Source organism: Lutra lutra, chromosome 1, assembly GCF_902655055.1.
Source record: "Lutra lutra chromosome 1, mLutLut1.2, whole genome shotgun sequence".
NCBI lineage: Eukaryota > Metazoa > Chordata > Mammalia > Carnivora > Mustelidae > Lutra > Lutra lutra.
In genome coordinates this window covers 78,620,489-78,646,447 of record NC_062278.1, presented here as the reverse complement: position 1 = coordinate 78,646,447, position 25,959 = coordinate 78,620,489, and the positions used below count along the sequence as shown (strand labels likewise).

The following is a 25,959-nucleotide window of genomic DNA, read 5'->3' as shown; positions in this document are numbered from 1 at the left end:
ATTTAGTATCTAGTACAGGAAAGGCCTTGTATTAAGAGGTGAATTTTGTAATGATAGATAAATGGCTTTATATTGAGGCAAATACTTTGACACACCATTGGCACATCATTCATATTAATGCCTACAAAACAGCATTTCCCAAAGCTCTAAATCCATGCCAGTTGAAGCTCTGGCATTTCACAAGCTAGATGTGTTTAAAACTTTCTTCTTAATAATAATAGTGTAAGCAATTGAAAAACTAAGGCTGTTAATTACAGCTATAAGAAATGAATAACAGCAGCAAGAAAAAGATATACAGGAAAGTAGATATTTTTCTAATATACAGGAGTTAAGTAAACAACATTTAGGATAAGAAATAAATAATTCCAGGTGCCTGGGTGGCTCAGTTGATTAATCGACTACCTTTGGCTCAGGTCATGATCCTAGAGTCCCGCATCAGGCTCCCTGCTTGGCAGGGAGTCTGCTTCTCCCTCTGACCCTCCCCCTTCTCATGCTCCGTCTCTCTCTCTCTCTCTCTCACAATCTCTCTCACTCTCAAATAAATAAATAAAATCTTAAAAAAAAAAAGAAAAAGAAATAAATAACCCCCTGATTTAGATTTTCTTTCTTTCTTTCTTTCTTTCTTTCTTTCTTTCTTTCTTTCTTTCTTTCTTTCTTTCTTTCATCTTCTCCCTTTTTTTTAAACATTCAAATGACACAATTTTTTTTTTTAATTTTTTTATTTTTTTCAGCATAACAGTATTCATTATTTTTGCACCACACCCAGTGCTCCATGCAATCCGTGCCCTCTACAATACCCACCACCTGGTGCCCCCAACCTCCCACCCCCCACCCCTTCAAAATTCTCAGATCGTTTTTCAAATGACACAATTTAACCTTTATTCCAATGACATAATCAGAAATCTTTTTGACCAGATAGAACAATAGTATATATTAGCTTTTACCCTCATACCTCCTATGAAAGCTATTGTACAAAGTTAGCAACTACTACAAGAAAGATGAAATATAAATTATTTTTAATTTAAATTCAATTAATTAACATATAATCTATTATTAGTTTAGACATAGAGGTCTTATATAACATATAAGACCTTATGTAATATCCAGTGCTCGTTACATTACATGCCCTCCTTAATGTCCAGTTACCCCCTGCTTTAAAAAACAAACAACTTTATGGCTATGAAGATTTAGAAAGTCACAGGTGATAAACATCAACCCAAACATAACGGTTTGATTCTTACTAGTTTGTTTCCTATTCTGAGGCTTATATATTTTTATGGACAACTCCTTAGATTTTTACTATAGATTTTCACTTAGCCAATTCATATACTGATTTTCCATTCTATATGCAATTTTAAATCCATAATAGGAAAATGCTCCATGGAATCCATCTTCAACGTGGCTATGGGTCACTGGAACTCCAGCATTCTTAAGTCGGGTGACATACATAATTCCATCATCTCTTAAGACATCATATTGACAGGTGATGACACAGGTCAATGGTAAATTCCGTAATTTATTGTCATCAGCCAACAAGGGGGCTGCCCTCACATCTAGAAACCCTGGATATTTTTTAACCAGCTCAGAACTACCATAAGTTGGACTGTTATAAACGTGTCCTTTTTTAAAATTCTCAGGGAGCAGAGAACTCCAATTAATAAATTTGAACAGATGGCTTGATTCCACTGGTACATGTTGGTTGAAGAGCATAGCTTTTTCAAGTGATCTGTCCATGGTAAAGTATTCACTCCACAACCTGACCGTCACTGATTTGGACAGAGTTGGAAAATGTGAATAGTCCCGATATGATGGTAAATCCATATCAAGAGTCTGAAGGGCAGGATAAATTAAAGACTGGGTCTTGAGTTTGATCTTGACATCTGGATCATCTGTGAGCTGAAAATAATTTAAATAAATTACTCAAATAGTAATTTTCATTTAAAAGATATTTTTTATTTAAAAACAATAGATTGATATTAAATAAATCCAGAATCTCAAAAAGATTATTAGAAACAACAAAAAAAATCTCAGAGAAATTTCTAATTTTTGATATTATATTGAATTTTAGATATGCCTTTACTTAAATTTTATGAATATAAACTGATTTGTGCTACTTTCCTTGTGGATGGAGAAAGAGATCATCTAATCCATGATTAAAAAGTAAAATATCAGGGCCCCTGGGTGGCTCAGTTGGTTGAGCAACTGCCTTCGGCTCAGGTCATGATACCGGACTTCCAGGATCGAGTCCCACATCGGGCTCCAAGCTCCTTGGGGAGTCTGCTTCTCCCTCCGACCTTCTCCTCTCTCATACTCTCTCTCACTCATTCTCTCTCAAATAAATAAATAAAATCTTTAAAAAAAAAAAGTAAAATATCTACCCTGACAACTAGGAATGACAATCAGAGGAAACATTTTTTTTGGAATAAAAAATTTAGGTACGTTTATCATTATATCAATGGGCATTAACATTTAAAGGAAAGATCACATAACTAGGAATTCTAATTTGGCTTTGATACTAAACAGACAAATCCCAGGCAAAAGTCTAATTCATCTTAACATTCATGTTTTTTAAATATTCAAATTACGTTAGTGCATTAACACAAATTTATCTGTAAACTAATATGCATATATTGGGGTATACTAGAAGATTTTTGTTAATAGGATACACGACCAGAAATATTTGCAGACCAGGATTACTGAGCATTAGAGTTTAGCAGAAGTTTTTATGTACATTTACTTGGTCTTGCAACATTGAAACGGCCTACTGTGTCTCATAGGTTAATTAACCTTTTTTTTAAACTTTTTTAAAATTTAAATTCAAATAATTAACATATAATGTATTATTTGTTTCAGGGATACAAGTCTGTGATTCATCAGTCTTACATAATACCCAGTGCTCAATAACAGTGCTAATTAACTTCTCAAAGTGTGGTCTCTGGACCCCTAATATCTGTATCACCTAAGGATTTATTAGAAATTCAAATTCTTGGGTCCTCACCCAGACTTACTAAGTCTGATGGGGAGGAATCAGCAATTTGTGTTTTAACAAGTTTCTCACGTTATTCTCATGCATGCAAAAACTTGAGATCTGCTAGAATAGGTCACAAATAGTAATTATTACATACTATTAATATTAGTAATATAATAGTATTATATACTATTAATAATAGTAATTTTTTTAAAAGATTTTATTTATTTGACAGACAGAGATCACAAGTAGGCAGAGAGGCAGGCAGAGAGAGAGAGAGAGAAGGAAGCAGGCTCCCTGCAGGGCAGAGAGCCCGATGTGCGGCTCGATCCCAGGACCCTGGGATCATGACCTGAGCCGAAGGCAGAGGCTTTAACCCACTGAGCCACCCAGGTGCCCCAATAATAGTAATTATTAAAGCCATATGAACTCTGATGTTTCTGAGTAAAGTATAATGTCTAAATTGAAGTCTATTTCTAAAAACTTATTTTTAAAAACTTAATGGAGAAACAGAGCACTCTGGCATTTTTTTTCCTTTGGTATACAGATGACATTTTACACACACACACACACACACACATACACTAGCAAAAGTCAATGGCAGGACTGTTTACTTATATCATTGCATTTAATGCACGGTTAGTAATTAGATCTAGATAGTAAAATAAAATATTTATAATTCCATTACCATATTGTTTTATGTAAAAGTAATTGTTTCATGTTGGGAAAATATTGAATTTAAATAATCATTTCAGTGTTTTGTCTCATGTAAGATTACCACATTCCATTTAGGTCAATATCTAATATGAAGAACACTGTTTTCATTAGTGGAAGTATGATAATAGTTAAATAAGTAGCTAACAGGTGGCCAATTTTAGATTGAGTTAAGAAGAAATACAAAAATATTTTACATTTCACCAATAAATTGAACTTGATAGGTAGCTAGAATCTTTAAACATATGGATTTTAAAAAACTGTCTTTGGGGACACCTGGGTGGCTCAGTTGGTTAAGTTGCTGCCTTTGGCTCAGGTTATGATCCCAGCATCCTGGGATCGAGTCCCGCATTGGGCTCTTTGCTCAGCAGGGAGCCTGCTTCTCTCTCCGCCTCTGCCTGCTTGTGCATTCTTTCTCTCTCTCTCTCTCTGACAAATAAATAAATAAAATCTTTAAAACAAAACAAAACAAAAAACTGTCTTTGCAGGTAAATATAATACACATAAGATCAAGTACAGAACTTCATAAAACAGAAATATAAAATATAACTATGTTTAAGGGTTGGGAGTTTTCCATATACCCTGAATTGACCATACATCCTTCTTCCTTCCCAGTAGGACTGCATACCTCTCTTCCTCTTTATCCTTCATTCTATGGAATTCAATAGCGTGTATTTCTTTAAAACTGTACCATTTAATCAATGTAGTTTATCTGGTTAAGGACGTTCCATCTATTCCTAGGGAACCAATACTGTTTTGTGTTTTTTTTAAGATTTTATTTGTTTATTTGACAGAGATCACAAGTAGGCAGAAAGACAGGCAGAGAGAGGAGGAAGCAGGCTCCCCACTGAGCAGAGAGCCCGATGCAGGGCTCGATCCCAGGACCCCGAGATCATGACCCTAGCCGAAGGCAGGGGCTTTAACCCACTGAGCCACCCAGGTGCCCCGGAACCAATATTGCTATTGTGATTTTTACTAAATGCTTTTTCTCCATCTAGTAAGATGATATATGATTCTACTTCCTTTATCTATTAATGTAGTGAAATTCACTTATTTTTATAAAATATGCTTTTCCTTGCATTATTAGCAACTTGGTCATGCTATATGTATGTGTGTGTGTGTATATATATTATTGACATAAACTACATTGATTAAATGGTACAATTTTAAAGAAATACACGCTATTGAATTCCATAGAATGAAGGATAAAGAAGTATATATATACACACACACATACATACATGTATATGTGTGTGCATATATATGTGTTATAGTATATATACATTTTTCTAATATTTTATTCATGACACTAATGCCTTAGTTTTCTGAGTATGATTGGCCCATTTTTTTCCTTCCTGAAACTGTTCTTGTTAAATTGGTCATAAAGATCGTGCTTCTCTGAAAATAATTAAAGGGTGCACAATTTTTTTCCTATCCTCTGTAATATTTTGCATTTATTTCAAGTGATTTCTCTTTGATGTTTGATGTAAATTGCTGGCAAGATTTCTCACCAGGACTGTTCTTTGTTATTGATTTGATTTGTTTAATGGTTATAAAATTGCTCAGATTTTCATTTCCTCTTGTGTCTGCTTTGCAAGTTACAAATTTTTTGGAATTTTTCTATTCAATTTAAATATTATTAAATATTTTAACTTCAAAGTTTTTCAAAATATTTCCTTCAAAGACTACAATATTCATTCTTAACTTATCAAAGGCTTCTTCTTTTTCATATTGAAGGGTCTACAGTATTGTCCTTTTTCAGTCCTGTTGTTAACTGTTTATGCCTGATTTTGTTCTTCTTCATTTGTATTTCCAGAGATTTAAAATTTTTATTAGAACTTTCAAAGAATTAACAAATTAACTTTTTGTCATAATTTCTGTTCTTTCCATCACTATTATCTTCCTTCTATTTTTTTCTTGAGTCAGATGCTTATTTCAGCCTTTCTTACTTTCCAATCCATGCTTTTAAAGAAATAAAATAGCCTAAAAATATCATTCGAAATGTGAAAACGTATACAAGATATATATTCTATTAAGTAATGGGTTATTATTAGGTGCCTAATGTATTTTTTATATTTCCATACAAAGAAGGCAATTTTCTTACTTGCCTTTTTCCTATTGATTTCCCAATCATTGCACTGCAGTTAAGAGTCCAACTGCATGATTTAAATCCTGTGATTTTTTTTTGAGACTTGCTTTTTGGACCAGTACTTTGTCAATTTTTTAAAATGATCACATGTATTTGCTTGTTTCCCTGTTTTTTATAGGTCCATTGAGTTAAATGTATTGATCATTATTCCAGTTCTCCATACCCTTATTATTATTCTTGCTTGCTTTCTTGATTACTGAAAGAAGTACTGTTAAATCTCTCATTATGGTTTTGAACATGTGTATTTTCTCCTGGAGTTCTGTTAATATCTTCTTCATACATTTAAGGCCATGTTATTAAATCCATACAGATTTAGAGTTGTCATATTTTCCTGGTGGTTTAACCTTTTCTGTAATGATGTGATCTTCTTAACCTACCCACAATTCTTTTAGGTGTTATTTCAGGATATACATTTTCCATCCATTTACTTTCAAATTTTCTGCTTATCTGTGTTTCTAATCTGACAATCTTGATCCTAAAAACAGATTATTTAGACCACTAACATTTACTATAATTAATAAAATAGTTGATTTTGATCCAACTTATTTTGTGACTCCTCCTTTTTCTGTTTTCTCTATTTTTTACTTCTTTCAGATTGGTTAACTTTGTAATTATTCTATTTTTTTTTCTCGTCACAGTTTATAAGTCATACCATATTTTTATTCTTTGAATGATTACCCTAAGAATTATAATGTGTATTTGCAATGTCCCCAAAACAAATGAAATTATCAAAGGCCAATTCTAAGCCTTTATTTCTTTTTAGATAATAAAAAGAGCTTATAAGACTTAAAATCTGCCCTTCTCTCCACTCTTGAATTTATGGTTTGTTTTTCTTATACTTTATTTCTATATATCTTATTATTTTAAAGTATCCAAATTTAAGATTTACCCACATCTTACCATATTCTTGTTCTTTGCTTCTTCTAGTATCATAAACTTTTATCTACATTTTCATTCTGTCTGAATGATTTATTTAAACCACCTTTTAGTGTGTTCCATTTACAGCAGTTTCTGAGTTTTGGTTTATCTGAATATGCTTTTATTTCTCCTTTATTTATAAGTAATATTTTGTGCATCATAGGATTTGGTTGACAGTAAAAACTGCTACACTTTGAGAGTATTCCACTTAGAAATTGCATTCTTGTTATTAAGAAGTAAGCTATTATTGTGACTTGCACTTCTATGAAGGAATTTTTTTTCCAGATTCCCTCTATTTCATTTTTTTATATTTAAAAAAAAATTAAGTAATCTCTACCCCAGTGTACTCACAACCCCAAGATTAAGAGTTGCATGCCTTACCAACTGAGACCATCAGGCACCCCTCTATTTCTTTTTGTGTCGTTGGTTGTCTACACTTTCACCTTGCTGTAACTATATGTAGATTTCTCTCTAGCTAATTATTTATTTTTAATCTTTTAAAAAAGTATGTTTAAGGTTCATGGAGCTTATTTTATCTGTATCTTGATATCTTTCATCAGTTCTGCAAAATTCCCTACTATTATATTTTTAAGTATTCCTTTGTCCCATTCTTTCCCCTTTGCTTCTGGCATAACATTTAAAAGTCTAGGAAACAGTGAACAAAACCAAAAGACAACTGACAGAATGGGAGAAGATATTTGCAAATGACATATCAGATAAAGGGCTAGTGTCCAAAATCTATAAAGAACTTAGCAAACTCAACACCCAAAGAACAAATAATCCAATCAAGAAATGGGCAGAGGACATGAACAGACATTTCTGCAAAGAAGACATCCAGATGGCCAACAGACACATGAAAAAGTGCTCCATATCACTCGGCATCAGGGAAATACAAATCAAAACCACCATGAGATATCACCTCACACCAGTCAGAATGGCTAAAATTAACAAGTGAGGAAATGACAGATGCTGGCGAGGATGCGGAGAAAGGGGAACCCTCCTACACTGTTGGTGGGAATGCAAGCTAGTGCAACCACTCTGGAAAACAGCATGGAGGTTCCTCAAAATGTTGAAAATAGAACTACCCTATGACCCAGCAATTGCACTGCTGGGTATTTACCCTAAAGATACAAACGTAGTGATCCGAAGGGGCACGTGCACCCGAATGTTTATAGCAGCAATGTCTACAATAGTCAAACTATGGAAAGAACCTAGATGTCCATCAACAGACGAATGGATAAAGAAGATGTGGTATATATACACAATGGAATACTATGCAGCCATCAAAAGAAATGAAATCTTGCCATTTGCGATGACGTGGATGGAACTAGAGGGTATCATGCTTAGCGAAATAAGTCAATCGGAGAAAGACAACTATCATATGATCTCCCTGATATGAGGGAGAGGAGATGCAACATGGGGGGTTAAGGGGGTAGGAGAAGAGTAAATGAAACAAGATGGGATTGGGAGGGAGACAAACCATAAGTGACTCTTAATCTCACAAAACAAACTGAGGGTTGATGGGGGGAGGGGGTTGGGAGAGGGGGGGTGGGGTTATGGATATTGGGGAAGGTATGTGCTATGGTGAGTGCTGTGAAGTGTGTAAACCTGGCGATTCGCAGACCTGTACCCCTGGGAATAAAAATATATGTTTATAAAAAATAAAATTAAAAAAAAAAGTCTATTGGATTTTCTTGTATTCTCTTCTGTATTTTCTATCTTTTTTGAGTTTTCCATGCTTCATTTTTCATAGTCATCCATGGTTCATATGATCCATCTTTCAGCTTATAAATGATCTCTTCAGCTATGTAAAATGACTTCAACAATTCCTAAAGTTTTTATTTTGATATTCATTTTTTAGTTTTAGAATTTTTATTTGTTTTTCAAAACTATTTTTCTGCTGAAATTTGCAATTATGGTTGTGAATTAATTGAAGAAACTAGGATAATTATTTTATATTCTATGGTTAATAACTGGAGTATCTGAATCTTGTTAGGTGTCTTTCTGTTGTCTGTTGATTCTGCTTGCTTTCCTTCATGGTTTCTTATTTACTTGTTTGTCTGGACCTGTTTTATTCTGTGCTGGATAGTGTTTTCAAAAATATTTTCAGTAAACATTTTAAGTCTATAAAGTACCATATTTTTCCAGGGAGGATTTTTATACATTTCTGTCAAGTATACTTGAATATCAACTGTTCACACCAACTTATTTAAGTTTAGGTATGGGAGATTTCCCCATACCATCCAGGTGATGTGAAGCAAGGCTCCAAATGCACTTGAGGGTTTTTTTTTTGCATCACATTCACCCTGACAGTGAGATCATACCTATTCAGGGCCTCACTTTAAAGGTCCCCATTTTTCATAGTTGTCCCCATTTTTGGAGGGTCCTGGAACTTGACTTCAACTGTCTAGTTCATCTTGCTGAACAGTTTTCTTTTGATTGGCATATACCATTAGAGCAGAGAGGACTTCGAGTACTAGGCTTATCTTTGTGTTTGTTTGTTATTTTGCATCCTTAAAAAATTTTTGGCTGAGAAACTTCATATCTTATTAGCAGTTTAATGCTCTCCAGAATAGTATAAGATATTTTAACCAGATTTTTAATAATTATGGGTCAGAATTCATTGTTTCACCCCTATAGAATCTAAACTCCATAAGAGGAAGGGTTCATTATGCTACACAGTAAAAAGAAATTGATGCTTGAAAAGATTAGGTGCCTTGCCCAAGGTCACAGATTTGGACATTTCTTTAGCTCCAAAAATCAATGTCTGCTGATATGCCCTTTGTACTGCCTCAAGATGCCTCTCAGAGTGACAGTGAGTGGACAATACAGAAGTTAATTTCTGGGAAGTAGCAGATATCTGTTCTGCAGTGTATTTATAACAAATCATAAAATTTATATCTTTCCTTTGGCTACAAATCATGAGAAGGTTATTCTGAAGGTACCAATAGCCAAAATTGATATACTTTAAAATACACATAAAAATGAATAATATAACCAACAAAATCAACAGCAAATTTTGTTTGATTGCATAATAAATTTGTGTGCAATATTTATGACTAGAGTTAATTACTGAAATGCAGACATTCATTTGTAAATCTACAAACAATTCTTTTTTCATACAGGAACACTGCTCTTAAGCCACCAGGGCCTGATTTATTTCTTAAGTCAGATAACTGCATCAAAAATAGTTTTACTCACTATTGGACTAAGTATGATTTTGTGTCACTTTAAAATGATAGCTAATAGATGCCCAGTTTTAGCTAAATGTCATAGAAATAGTGATGGCTAATTTCTGAAAATTATAATTCCTTCTGCAAGTAAACCTATTAAAATTTTTTGTCTATAGGCAAATTAAGAACTCTGATAACCAGTTTTCATTCAAGTTTTAGTATGCTCCATGAAGGATACTGGAATAATCTGATTCTGTAGCTATGGTGACTGGTATCATTGATTGATTTTAGAAATACCAGCCCTAATAAAATGAAAGAATGTGACACTTATATGACCATATAAATTATGTTTAAACCAATGATCTTTAAAGAGCATTTTATCATTTTATTTAAAAAAAAATCTAGCAGAAGGTAGCGGACCTGGATGGCACAATCATTTAAGTGTGAAACTCTTGGTTGTGGCTCAGGTTGTGATCTCAGGGTTGTGATATCAGGATTGTGAGATCAAGTCCCACATCAGGCTCTGCACTCAGGGGAGAGTCTGCTTAAGAGTCTCTCTCCCTCTCCCTCTGTCCTTACATCCCACATGCTCTCTCTCTCTCTCTCTCAAATAAATAAATAAATAAACATTTTTTAAAAATCTGGCAGAAGATAGGAATAAAAGCACTCAGAATATAAATGTTCCCTAATATTTATCTCTATGTATCTTTAATTTCTAACATATTAACATAACTGCTTTGATATGTTAATGTTTGAAATTGATATTTAAGTGCAAAATATTTTTTAAAAGAAGCGAACCTAAGCAACGTACCTGTTGAGTCACCGCTGCCACTAAGTTCCCTCCAGCGCTGTCTCCAGAAATACCAATCCTTTCAGGATCTACACCATATTTATCAAGAACATCTTGGCTCAAGAACCACTTTAATGCATTATATACATCTTCAAACTGATTTGGAAAGTGATATTTAGGTGCTAGTCTGTAGCTGTGAACAGAATAATAATGATCTTTAAGTCAATTATTTTCCTTAAAGAACGTGTATCTGTGTAGAGGAGGAGGCATACTCTAACCCAAAAATCAAAAGTAAAAAAATTTTCTTTAGCAAACCTGGCATTTGGGGTCTTTATGAATCCAAAGACAAACTTTATTCCTATGATAATGTTGATATGAAAGCTCTAACAATTTTTTACATTTTTCCCATTAGGCTTGAATGCAAAACTTGGATTAAACTTAAGGGAAAAACAAAAAACAAAAACCAAAAAAAACAGGTGATCATTTCTTTTAAATAAACTTTTACCAGAATGTTACCTTCTTTGTAATTACTATGCTTTATTACTGACCAATAAATAGCAAACAAAGCTTAGGAATTATACTATTCCAGCTTAATCTAATAATCAAGTTGGCACTCAGTCACTATTACAGGGTTTTTTTCAATGTTTCTTCATTTTTCTATTTATCCCCATTGGGTTTGTTTTCTATTATTAATTATTGATCTAAAATGTTTTTTTGAGAATAGATTTTGCCTGTATTCCCGTATGTTATTTGGTGATTAATTTCATTTAATGAAGGATTGTACCATGAAATACACTTTATTAATTACTTGAAATGCATTTTATTACCTAATCTTTAAGATTTTATTTATTTATTTGTCAGAGAGAGCGAGGGAGAGAGAGCGAGCACAGGCAGACAGAATGGCAGGCAGAGGCAGAGGGAGAAGCAGGTTCCCTGACGAGCAAGGAGCCCGATGCGGGACTCGATCCCAGGACGCTGGGATCATGACCTGAGCCGAAGGCAGCTGCTTAACCATTATTACCTAATCTTTAAAATAACTCTATGATATAGAAAATATTATATGACTCCCAACATACATCTGAGAAAACTGAGCTAAAATGATATTTAGCTGCCACAAAGTCATCCAATTAATCCTAGAACCAGGCTTTGAACCTGATTCTCTGACCCCGAAGCCTTCATTTTACTCACTTTTCTAATTAAGAGTAGGCTAGGGGTGCCTGGGTGGCTCAGTCAGTTAAGCCTCTGACTCTGGATATCAAGGTCGTGAGTTTAAGCCCTACGTGCAGTCTCCTAAAAAAAAAAAAAAAAAAGAAAGAAAGAAAGAAAGAAAGAAAGAAAGAAAGAAAGAAAGAAAAGAAAAAGAAATATGCTAGAAATCCAGCAGAGGTCATTTGTCCCTAAGATGCAGTAGTTTAATTTTATTGTATCAATTTTTTGATTTCCTGTTTTTGATCCCCACTTGACCTAACCATACAACTCTTTTCACTCTGACTCTTTTCTGGTCATGTCAAGATCACTCTCTCTATTCTCACCCTCTCAATTTCATTTGAAACACTTCCAGTATAACCAAGGAACAACCAAGACAGTTGAGAACATCTTACTGTACAAAGCATCCGGCCAAAATTTAGACAAATTAACAGTGCTCTTACTTGGCTGAAATGACAACCGCATCAAGTCTATCAGCTGTCCGTCTTGACAGGAAGTCATAACTAAACAAAGCTGAAATAAAAGAAACTAAAATCAGAAACTGACAACTGAATTGATGAGTGTTTCCATCAATAGAAATCTTATCCCTATACCTTTTTCTTCACCGAAATGTTCTGGGAAAAACTTTTCTAATATTTCATCATAGCTATAGAATATGAATTCTTCTGCTCAGTGATCCTTTTACATATGTATTGTCAGATTTCTTGTCCTTCCTTGTCCCCATTTCCACACCAGATAATTTAAACCAAATTCATTTTTTTCTAGATTATTCTCTTCTCCCTTCATTCAGCAGGCATTAGGTGTTGAAAGAATAAACACATACATATTAACTCCCTGACTTTCAATAAATCACAATCTACTAGGAACAGAGGTAGCGAGGGGCAGGCATATAAGCAGAAAACAGTAATGCAAAATATGATTGTTTTACTTGGGGTGGAGGTACAGAAAGTGTTGTATGGAAATAGCACTTGACTTTATCAAAACAGCCAGAGAAAGATAGAAAAGATAAAGTAGGGAAAGCTAAAACCTGATTTATATATTCACATTTTCTAGGCAGATAAGAAAAAACCATGTTTTGGGGGCTGGGGGTCAGGGTTTGGCCACATGTGTGGAGTGGGGATGAGTTACACATGTTTGCTATAGGACTTGGGTAAGTGCTCCCTTTTGCAGATAAGAAAATTGTGAGAAGATGAAACAGAATTTGCCAGTAATGAGAGGAGGGAGAAATATAAAGTGCTATGAGGGAAGTATCAGAATATGTAGTTGTCACAAACATTAAATCATGTGGGCCATGAAAAGAAGAGTAGATATTATCTTGAACTGATTCCAAAGTCAGGTGCTGAATATTCCTAAAACATCAAATACACACGAAGTTTTAAGTTTTTATCAAACATTTACTTTAAAAAGTCATTCTTGGGGTGCCTAGGTGGCTCAGTGGGTTGAGCTTCTGACTTTGGCTCAGTGATGATCTTGGGGTTCTGGGATTGAGTCCCATGTCTGGCTCTCTGCTCAGCAGGGAGCCTGCTTCCGGCTTTCTGCCTGCCTCTCTACTTACTTGTGATCTCTCTCTCTCTCTGTCAAATAAATAAATAAAATCCTAAAAATAAATAAATAAGTAGAAAGTCATTCTTATATTTTGGATTAGAACATAAATTTTAATGTCTTTTTAATATAAAAATAAGAAGGATCAGGAAAATATCATTTTGTTTCAGGGCTTATTCTTATTTAATTCCTCTATATTAGTAAGCATACTCCCATTCTTTACAGTTCTTTGATGAAAGGACTTTTAAAGAAGTACTTTGGGCAGCAGGGACTCATGAAAATGAACTAGGGCATAGCATAGTCAGATTTTGCCTTAGAATCCTCACTTCAACACCAGTTAATGATTTTACTGCCTGTATTTATAGAAGATGATAGACACGATCACACCCATTTCTGCTCTGATTTACATTTCTAATCTACATCAATACTCATCAACACCTCTTTTTCTCCTGTCATAGAGAAAGTGTGTTTCTCCTCCTATGTGTTGCTAATACTTCTCTTCTGCATTAAACCCAATTTCTTCTCATATCCCTTAGATGAGGCAAACCTCAGTCCATCCTCCAGCTACCACTTATTTTTCCATCATATTTCTATTAACTGCCATCTTTATCTTCAGTTTATAAACATGTTCATAGCTCTCTTATATATAAATATAAAATGCATATAATACAAAAATATTATACATAAATAAAATATGAAATTTTACATTATATAGTAACATATACATTAAAATATTATGTATTTCATATATTTATATAAACATTAAAATGCACAAAATAAACTAAAATATATATGTATATATATTTTTATATAAAATAAAGATAAAATGTCCTTACTCAACTGTGGGCTTCTTTTCCATCTAGCACCTTTCTTATTTCTTTCTTATCTAAGCTGAATGAAAGACTAGAGTCATCATCTCTATTTCCTCATTTCTCATCCACTATTCCATGTACTTCATTTTAGTTTTCAGTACAACATTCTATCATTTCTGCAATTAACAAGCTAAATAGTAAGTGTCTAAGTTCACGAAACGCTTTTTCTTAGGACCTGAGATTTGCTGTAGCAAAGCATTATTCCCTTTCAGAAAGAGATCTGAAATTATTCCTTTAAACTAACATAGCTCCAAAGAAATGATTTTCAGAGAGCTTAAGTGTTATATTTTCTGGGATGTTTAACAGATATATCTTCTTGATATGTTGAAGTCAAAATCTTAATAAGATATACACTTTAGGATAAATTAAGATTTTCAACAAAGGATACATACCAGCACTCCCCAAAGACCAACCACCACCATGAACATAAAATAAGCCCCTTCTTAGTTTCTCTGGCTTTTGTTTTGGCACATATACACGGACAGGAGTGTTGTTGAAAGTCGTCTCCATCACCGTGACATTTTCATCAGATGTGGGTGGGACTTCTTGAAGGCCCACAAAGAACATTGCAATATTTATGAAATGGCTGATTCCCAATAGCTCAGCAAACACAATCTATAAGAAAGGGGAAGGTACAACAGGTTACAAATATCAAATGTCAATGTTGTTTATGAACATAGAAGTATGCTGTATGCTCCCAACGGTCCTGTGTTGGGTTGTCACAGGTGAATCTGAATGACACAGTTAGAAATACCGGAGGTTCAGACTTTTTACCACAATTGTTGCCTCAGAAAAAAAAAAACATTAAGAAATTACTGAGGTATTACAACTTGGCACATCCTATGCTTCCTACCTTGAATACAAAGACAAGCAGGGTGAGTTCCCTACTCTAAATAAGCTCAGAGTCAAGTGGGAGAAGGGGTTATACAGGCAGTTATAAAGCAACATGATTGCATGTCTCATAGACATGTGCAATGAACTTTGGCAAAGGTCAATAGGAAGATAAACTAGTTGCCTGGACATGAGACCTGGGGAGAAGTTTTCAAATAGTAGGTGAACTCTGTTATGAGTACTGAACTTTGATATGCAAGAGTTTTGCCAAACAAAGGAGGAAATCTCCCTTTAGGCTAAGGTTAAAGACACAGGGACACTCCTACCACCATCGCAGAATTGCAGGTAGCTTAGTAAAGCTATGAAGTCAAGTCCACACAAGGATGCATAAAAGAAAAGGGACCTCAAGAGGTGAGTGTGAACCAAACCTCAAAGGATCTATAATGTTAGAATTCAAGAATCAAAACAACTAATTTTCTAATCTTAAATTGGAAATGTGGTGATCAATCAAATAGTGGGGTCAACCTCTTTTCCATTATACAAAGGTAAAATGGGTACAAAAGGAATAAGCAAAATTATCTGTTTTCAATACTGAGTCATTCCCACATGGTTGCTGAAAAGCAGGTCAGAGAAATAATTTCCCAGAACTCCGTGCCAGATTAAATTATGCCACAAAGGCACTCCTCTAAGAATGGGAGGGCAGAAATAAAGAAAAAGCCATTATTTTCTCTGAGCCCCTATGGATATTGATATGGACATTGACAGACATGTGGCTTTCCATGCCACAGTAGAAGAATTTAAGGAAAATGAGATGCTGAATTTCCCAGATATTATAAGGGAAGAAAGCCAAAGCCTTAGGGAAACAGTAATATTGGATATAATTTATTATTGAAGCCTATAACCCACCACCACACTGTATATTTCAGCCAAGTCCAGAAGATAATCTATATATAAAGAATGGAACTCTATTATCTTAGTAAAAATACTTGCAATGATAATCATCTACTATCCAGAAAGGACAGTGGAAGATTGTACCATTGACATGGACCTTCTGATTTCAATAGGGAGGATGGAATCCCAAAGTTATAGGCCAAGTAGCAGTGATAAACTATCAGATAGAAGGCTTCTGTAGTTATGAAATGAACAGTGGTGGTAAAGTGAAACAATCTTAGAGATCACTGTAGCAATAAAATAATCATGTCTGAAAACAATGGTAGAGCACTTGACTGAAGTCTGACTTTATCTGTATTGTTATGGTTTCTGACCCAATTTCCAGAGTTGAGACACTTCACAGACTCAGACTCCCAGAATGGAGGAAAGGCAAGGTGCCCTCAGGGGCACCCTTGCAAAACTATTAGAAATATGCCCTATACATCTGCCTCCTACTATTCCCCAAGAGAACCAAGACCTTTGGTTTGGATAAGTTAATATTGAGGGAAAGGAGAATACCCAGACTTTGGAAAGAGAATACTAGGCACTCCTTCTGAAATGGTATTAATTCCTAGAAACTCTGGAGCCACCATGGCCATCAAGCAGAGTGGAAGCTGAAGGGTATCAAGTATGAAATAGTGTTCTAGACGGATTCTCAATTAAAATGGGTCCAAGGGTGTAAATATTATAGCTGTGTTTATTTCCCCAGTTTCTCTCAATGAATAGTTAATATAGACATACTTGGCCACTGACAGTGTCCTTACTTGAGCTCCTTACTGCATTAGTCAAGAGGTATTATGGAATTTAGGGCCATGTAGAAACACCTGAAACTGCTCATTTCTATTGAAATAATAAAACAAAAGCAATAATAAATCCCAGGGAATCACAAAGATTTGTGCCACAATCAAAAGATTTGAAAAATTTAGAGGTGATAATTTCTGTTGCAAGACTAAACACTAGCCAGACCCCTCTGAGTCCCCTTCTCAACTGGGCCTCAACCTTGTCCTATAAAAACTACAGACATTCAGCACAAATGACTTCATCCACCTGTTTCCCCATGTTAGCATGTGTAAAATACTAAAAAGGTCAAGCTCAAGGTCCATCCCTAGGGTGACCCTAGATCTCCTTAAAGGCCTGCCTAAGAAAGCTCAATGCCATGGCAAAAACATACTGCTTGTCCTAGCCAACACTTGACAGATAAGGCCCCATCATCCTTTTGCAGAGTACTTGCTAAAACAAAGGTTTACAATGGTGAATTCTTTCCCTGCTTCTTTGAAATGTATATGTATCTTCTACAATTTGAGAGTGTCTTTCTCAAGGACCTGAAAGCCATTCCTTGGGAATGTAATCATTAGGAAGAACTGAGAGAATAGAATCCAAACTTCTATAATTGCCAGTGCGTCTAAATGCATGTAAAATAATCAACCCCTTGTCACTTCTCATTTTTCAACTCCTGAGTCCTCCCTTGCTCCCTTCCCTACTCCCATTCTCCCTTAAAAATATCCATTCTCGGGCACCTGGGTGGCTCAATGGGTTAAGCCGCTGACTTCGGCTCAGGTCATGATCTCAGGGTCCTGGGATTGAGTCCCGCATCGGGCTCTCTGCTCAGCGGGGAGCCTGCTTCCCTCTCTCTTTCTACCTGCCTCTCTGTCTACTTGTGATCTCTCTCTGTCAAATAAATAAATAAAATCTTAAAAAAATATATCCATTCACCTCTGTACAAACTGAAGTTGCGTTCAAATAATCCTGACCCTCTTCTCTGTTGCAGTAACTTATTACTGATTAAAATCTGACCTTACCAGTTTAACTAGGGTCTACTTTTGTTTTGTTAAAGAGTGTATCAACTATATGATTTATATAGAGGACAGATGAATATTTGAGAAAGAATTATGTTAAACTTAAGCAGGTCATAACTTCGATTGCAGCTATTATTGCAGATATCTCTTTAATGGAACAAATCAACACAGCTTCTGGCTTCTAGAACACAGCTATTCATTTGAGCCTATTTCCTCTACCAGTTAGCAAGGAAAGCAGTACACCATCACTATCTTGCTGCAAGTCTATAAGAACTCTCCTGCTCCCCACATAATCTGATCTACATGGATTTCTACTATCTCTATATGTCACAGGACATCATACTGATCCACAACACTGTGTTTTCAATATTATAAATCTGGTGACTGGGAAATAGCAAATACTATGCATGCCTTGGTAAACCATATATGTTACAAAGGATACACAGTAAACCTCATGAAAATTTAAGGACTTGCTACTTTGGTCTCTAGGTGTTCAGAAGTCTGAGACTTCTTGGATATTATCTCCGAAGTGAAAGAAAGTTGCTCTATTTGTACCCTCACCACTAAAACAGTGGTAAAATGCTCGGTGACTCATTTCAGATTAAGGTAACAAAGTACTCCCAATTATTTATCAAGTAAGTCTAATACTCAGCCTGCTGGATTTTAGTGGAAACTAAAGACAAGAGAGTCTCTGCATCAGGTCCAGGAGGCACTGCAAACTGCTCTGTTCCAGAGCAGAACCAAGGGTGAGTAAAGGGTCTGGGGTAACTAGGGGTGTGGTAGGGAGGTTGTGGCAAATCTTGTTAGGAGTTCAGGAATTTATGTTTTTGAGAATATCCATTCCTAATCCTTTTGCACTTACTGCAATAATGACCCTGGCTTGCTTTTAGGCACTGGTGACACATCGTACAAATTCCCAATGAGAATGCCTTACTCCTTCCCTAGTCATCTGCACCACTTTAGTCCCTTAACTTTCTCATGCTTGCCTGTACTTAAGGTCTGTATATTACTAAAATAGAAATATATTTGTATTTAATCATATATGTGGTATATGTTTATATATCAGCATATTTATATGGCTGTGTACATGAGTACATCTATGAGTATAAATATACCACAAACACACAAACATATATATAAGTATATATATATATCACACACACATATGCGGCAAAGTCTGTTTCCTTTATGTTCAGATTTACTTTAGGACTTGGGACTTTTCTATGCTCTCATACTCCTTCTTTCACTCCAATTGCAGTAACTGTACATCTAATTTCTTCCTTTATACATAGTTCATCTCTGTATGTTTCAAAGACTCCAGATTCACCAAAATAAAACGGGCATCAGAAAAATAGTCATTAAAATAACCATACTTTCACATTTCAGCTATCGTGAAATCTACCACTTTACTCTCTCTTTTTGTTGTTCATTTTTAAAGTTTCCCATTTTTTATAGATTCCTAATTGAGCTCTCAAACTGTACTTCCTGCAGCATTCCTGGGTTTTAAGAAAAAATACATCAAATTCACTTCTAGGGCACTTGAGATGTACAGTCAGTTAAACATCTGCTTTCTGCTAAGGTCATGATCCCAGGGTCCTGGGATTGAGTCCCGCATCAGGCTCAGGGAGTCTGCTTCTCCCTCTGCCTCTCTCTCTCTGTCTCTTATGAATAAATAAATAAAATCCTTAAAAAACATTACTTCAAACCTGAGTGTTTATTGGATTGACAAATTCATCAAGGGGAGTCCCCTTTAAAAGTTCTGGGGGTAATAATCTCCCTGGGATCCCTTAGGGAAGGAAGCAGAGAGGAGTCAGTATAGCAGCAAAGTCTGTGCAGAGACTCAGGACCACATCAAGGGAGTCCCTGGAGTGCAAGCTTCTTCAGTGCGAGTAAATGTAATATGACTTCACAAAATATACTGCATGTTCAGTGTATGCAAAGCACAGTGCTAGAAAGTATATTGACGCAAGATACCTGGGATAGAAATTTCTTTTTTTTTTTTAAGATTTTATTCATTTATCAGAGCAAGGGGAGTAGCAGGCAGAAGGAGAGGGAGGAAGAGGGAAAGGGAGAAGCAGGCTCCCTGCTGAGCAAGAAGCCCAATGTGGGACTCAATCCCAGGACCCTGGGATCATGACCTGAATTGAAGACAGATGCTTAACCGACTGAGCCACCAAGGCATCCCAAGAGAATTTTCAACCTTCACAGATTATCAGTAAAAGTGAACATTCACATCAATAACCTGTAATAAAAGGCAGAATGAAGAAAGATCTTGAATAGGGTAGTGAGGTAGGAAGAGGAAGGGGATCAATTCTAACTGACCAATATCAAGACTGTGTCTGATGGGTGCTTTTGATGTGTTAAATCTGCAAATTATGAGTGTTCAGAATTTTTAGGTTTAGTAAGAGAGGGAAGACAATTTGATCAAAAGCCTGAAGAAAAAGAGTGAAAAAGTGTTTACAAAAACCTAGAAGTTATCTAGAAGCTAACTAACCTTCTTAGGCTTTACAGTTTAAATGACATTGACTTATACTGGGAAGCCCTGTTGAGATTGCATTATGGGGAGCTGTTTTCAGAACACAGTGGTCTACTCTTATATTTATAAGAGTACTAGCAAGCAGTTTATTATGTTCTAACTAGCTAACAACAAAATAAATGATATATATCATATATGTGTATCATTAAATATAGTGATCAAAGAAATTATAAAAATTAAATATTTAAATTGTAGGCATTGTGAAATATGTATGCATGGGGCTCCTGGGTGGCTCAGTGGGTTAAAGCCTCTGCCTTCAGCTCAGGTCATGGTGTCAGGGTCATGGTGTCCTGGGATCGAGTCTCGCACTGGGCTTTCTGCTCAGCTGGGAGCCTGCTTCCCCATCTCTCTCTGCCTGCTTCTCTGCCTACTTGTGATTTCTCTGTCAATAAATAAATAAAATCTTTAAAAAAATCTATGTCTAACCCAAGTCCAAATATGCATTTATATGCATATCCATATCTATGTCTGTATCTATCTCTATAAAACTTATAGGTATTTTTACAAAAATTTGACTTGAACATGATTTTTAATATGTACTTTATTTAGTATTACTAACGTTCAGCTGGAAAATTTTTTTCATAAAATTGTATCTGGCTTTAAAATTACAAACATCCAGGGGTATCTGGGTGGCTTAGTTTGTTAAGTATCTGCTTTTGGCTCAGGTCATGATCCCAGGGTCCTGGGATTGAGCCCTGTATCGATACATCATGCTCCCTGTTGAGCAGGGAGCCTGCTTCTCCCTCTCCCTCTGCTTGCCACTCCCCCTGCCTGTGCTCTCTCTCTCTCTCTGTGTTAAATAAATAAATAAAACCTTTAAAAAATTTACAAACATACAGTGATAAAACAGGCAGTTTTATGGAGATAGATATAAATAACAACTATACCTATTGTTTTTAATTTTTGCCAGATTTGTGCTTGGACCCATTCAATTCTTACTAAAACCTAGTATGTAGTAATATATTTCCAGATTTTCAGTTGAGTACATTATGGTGGGAGACCTTAAAAGATCTGTTCATGTCCATGCAGACAATAAGAGTTGGATGTGGAATTCAAGCCCAGGTCTTACTCTGGAGCCAGGTGTCACTCCTGACTAACCAATATGCCATCCCTTCATGACCATCATTACATGCCTCTGAGAGACTAGACAGAAACCTCTCTGGTCACCTTGGACCTGGCCCAGGGTCTAGTGAATTGATGTATCCCATGGCTAGCTGCATTTCCCAACCTACTCATGCTACACCTGGGTGTGTGTTCAACTATCACCTTACTGGTGTCCAGCAACTGTCCCAAAGAGATGTCAGTTGTTAGACTCACAAAAAGTACACACTTCCAAGAAATGACTTGCCCTCATGTTACAATTGTAGCCAGAAGGGTAGAACTTCATAAAGAGTAAACTGCAAATGCTTAGTCCGTGCCTGACAGGGTTTGGGAGATCGATTATTCTAACTATGAGTATGCTCCATGTCTCCTCCATATTCTGGGATACTCCCCACACAGACAGCTCCACATATGCTGACCATGCCCCCAACACATGGACGTCCCCTACCTGCTCCTGCAATTACACAAAGGGTGGAGACTCCTATGTGCAGCAGACCGTCTTCTGTCCTCTTTATTTCTACATTATTTTTATAGAGTGTTAAATAATATCCTCCATGTTTCTGCTGGGTATGATTTTTGTACAAGCACTCCAACCAATTAACAAAAATGTTTAAAGAAACTGCATAAATATCAGAACTGCTAATTTTAAATGTCAACATAGAAATGTAATAGTCAGATCAGAAGCATTTATTTACTTCATTTGAACAAATTTAAAATTTAAAATTTCTACACCCTATGACATAAAGTAGGTGTCATGGGGCACCTGTGTGGCTCAGGTCATGATCCCAGATTCCCGGGATCGAGTCCCTTATCAGGCTCCCAGCTCCACGGGGAGTCTGCTTCTCCCTCTGACCTTCTCCCCTCTCAAGCTCTCTCTCACTGTCTCTCTCTCAAATAAATAAATACAATCTTTAAAAAAAAAGTAGGTGTCATAGAAGTAATTGCATCTAAATATGCTAATTCAGTTTGCACTCTAGTTTAAATCAAAGTTAAGTACAGAAAATATAAGGTCCTCTTTAAAAACATAAATCACTGGACTCAAATAGTTTATCTTCAAAGAATGAGACTGTTTATTTCAAATATTTTTTAAATGATAGAAAATGGTCTATGTCATACAAGTTAAAAATAAGAATTAAGTTACGAAAATAGTAATTGTAACATGTGTAAACAATACTAAGTATAAAATTTTGAAATATGATTTTATAATCTCACAAACTTTTGGATCCTACTAGGAAGTGTAATAAATACATAACAAAAGACCAAGAAGTTGCCAGTGTGTTAAAAATAATGTCCAGTGTCCCTGGACTCCGAATTGAATTACAACAATTTTACAGTTTCTTTAATTGTCTTTCCTTTAGTGAACTGTGGTGAATTAGAGCAATAGCTTAGTGGATACAAACTCTATACCCTAAAGGGAATTTTTTATGCAAATTTGAAATATCAAATAATAAAGAGGGAAAATTCCAACCAATTCTGGAGTTTATATGGACAATTTATGGACAAAATTATTTCTTATATCTTAATCTGTCATACAGAGATCTAGCCCCTAAATGAAAAATCATAAAATAGAATTTCTGAGCATTACCTAGGTGATTGGCTGCACCCAAGTTAGGGTTTTGCATAGGAAGTGTAGGTATTTGGCAGTTTGAAAACTAAAATGATTATTGTTCCTCAATATATTCACCCTTTACAGGCCAACCAGTGTATCTCTGAAGTCACAGTAGTGAAAAGAAGTAAGCTGGGCCACGTGTAAGCAAAAAACAGAGATGATAAAATCAGTATTTTTAAAAATGACCTCAAACCTAGGAAGCTTCAAATTGTGACGAGCACTGAGTGTTATACACAACTAATGAATTGTTGAACACTACATCAAAAATTAATGATGTACTATATGTTGGCTAATCGAACATAATGATTTAAAAAAAACAATTTTTACATATTCTAAAAAAATATTGTCTCGGGGCGCCTGGGTGGCTCAGTGGGTTAAAGCCTCTGCCTTCGGCTCAGGTCATGATCCCAGGGTCCTGGGATCGAGCCCCACATCGGGCTCTCTGCTCAGCAGGGAGTCTGCTTCCCTCTCTTTCTCTCTGCCTGCCTCTCTGCCTACTTGTGATCTGTCTGTCAAATAAATAAATAAATAAATAAATCTTAAAAAAAAAATTTGTCTCAATGCAACTAAGGTAAACCTTACATTCTGCTATTGCGGTAGAAAACACTTTTCACAAATGGTTATAATCCCAAACCCAGGATGGGTCTGACAGTGTTATGTTATTTGACTATAATGTTATTTCTTAGCAAGACTAGATGCAACCCTCTAGTCCTTTCAAGGTAATGCTGAGCAATCTATTAGAGTTGGCATTTTAGTTAACTATATTTGATATTTCTATTCCAGGAGATAATGCTGTGCTACAAATTGACAGGCTATTCCATGATTTCCATTTATCTTCAACATTGAATTAACAAAAGTGTAAATTACTGTTCTTTCTCTTATGGTCAAATTGATCAACAAAGCACAAAATAGGACCCGATGGCATTAAGTTCAAGCAGGAAGCTTTTGGGTTTTTTCATTTTGGGGAGGGAAGGAGGACTGGCAAAAAACTGGCTTCTTCATAAATGTATGATGGATTTTACAGAAGTTTGGAAAGATGACATATTATAAGGTAATCTGATGTATCTAGTAAATAAATTCATTTTTTTTGGTGAGACTCATTCTTGAGAGTACAAATATATATGTATAAATTGTAGTAATTTTGTGACTTAGCACAAAAACTGAAAGAAAAAAAAATATATTGACCCACCTCTATTCCTCAGGACATTCTCATAATAGTTTGTCCAGGAAAACACATTCAGTCAAATAGAAATAATACAAAAGTTGATATATGATATTAATGCAATGTTCTAGGAACTATAAGAAAAATAATAACAGTTTCCAACACATGAAGTAAATGAAGAAAACAGATTAGAAACAAGTTGCTGCAAAATGGGTGAAATATATTACATAATATTGCAGAATGGATTTTAAAAATAACACAACAAATATCTCAAAGGAGAAATGCATATATCCATGGAAGATACAGACAGATATTTGGAGGTGATCACTACTCAAAAGGAAGGAGTGACTGAAAACTGGTACTGGTAGAAATTAGAAAAGGAATAAAAAAAAAAAAAGAGAAATAATTTCAAAAATAAACAGCAAATTCAAAGAAACCCAAGGTATTGTATATGATAGAAATGAGAAAAAAAAAGGAATGAAAAATTCAGAAAAGATTAAAAAGTACTAGGAGAGAAGTAACATCATCTTAGAGACATACAAAGAGGACCATATGTGTATTTCAATATGTATATGTAACTACTTATACACATATAATCAATCTAAATAATAAAAGAAAACAAAACTATGAATAAAGCACAGGTCTTTGAGAGACAACGTGGACACAGTGGGACAGCCAGTCAATCAGTTGCCCTATCACCTTAATAGTTTACCCTTTTACAATTGGAAATCGGGTGCATCCAGTTTCCCTTGGCTTTTTACCAGCTGACTTGTTTAAAAATATTTCAACATGAATGCATTTTTATGTCTGAATTCAAGATTATTGAAAAAATTCTGTAATTCTTCACTGTGTTGTTCAATCCTACCATCTCTGAAGTTCTTACTTAAAAAAAAAAAAAAAGTGCTTCATTGTGGCAACATTCATGCCATGAAACTCAGAAAAGGACTTTTTACTTTTCTTCCTGTCTTTTAATATTTAAAAGATTATGTTTTATTTTTTAATATTTAAAATTAAAGCTACTTGACTACTTCCTCCATACTCAATCTGTTAGGGGTCTGCATTAAGGAATAGTTAAAATATTTTTTTAAAAAAAGCTTTCAACATCTGCAAGCAAGCTTTAAGAACAAAATTTCAAAGACAGTAGAAACTTTAAAATAACAATAATACAAAAATTATATTCTCCTGAATAAAATAGTAAATATTCAGAGTCAATACAATTCTATACTTACCAAATCTGTTACAGTTTTCATACATGTGGTCACACACAGTAGTTTCCATGGCTCTTCAATATTATCTGGGAGAGGTATATAAATATAGTATGCGACAAAGACCCCCACCATCAGAAGAAAAAGAATCTTTCTTCCCATGATGCTTCCTTCTGCTCTTTTGACTTGGCAACACACTAAGTACAATTTCAGCTGCTGACACCTATACCCGGGTTTTGGCACCATCACAGAGTATTATCTAACTTCCTGAACACAGATTTTACTCCTCAGTCTGTCATTTCATTGGCTGTCCAGATACAATTAAACTCAGTAAAAGTACAGAGAGCTTTGTCTCCAAATTTTGTCATAACCAACAGCCTTATTTTGTTGCCAGGCAGTCCATGAACAAACATTTTTTTGTGCACTTACTACGTTAAGAATACTTTAACTCTTAAAG

The 25,959-nt window shown here is 35.2% G+C and overlaps 1 protein-coding gene across 1 annotated transcript; it reads right to left on the bottom strand.

The window, feature by feature from the left end:
* Nucleotides 1-1,299: 1,299 nt before the first annotated feature.
* On the bottom strand, nucleotides 1,300-25,664 carry AADAC (arylacetamide deacetylase). Its single transcript, XM_047693374.1, has 5 exons — nucleotides 25,527-25,664; nucleotides 14,725-14,947; nucleotides 12,362-12,431; nucleotides 10,734-10,905; nucleotides 1,300-1,896 (listed from the first exon to the last, which is right to left on the bottom strand). The coding sequence occupies exons 1-5, from the start codon at nucleotides 25,662-25,664 to the stop codon at nucleotides 1,300-1,302; spliced, it is 1,200 nt and encodes a 399-aa protein (XP_047549330.1).
* Between the last annotated feature and the right edge of the window lie 295 nt (nucleotides 25,665-25,959).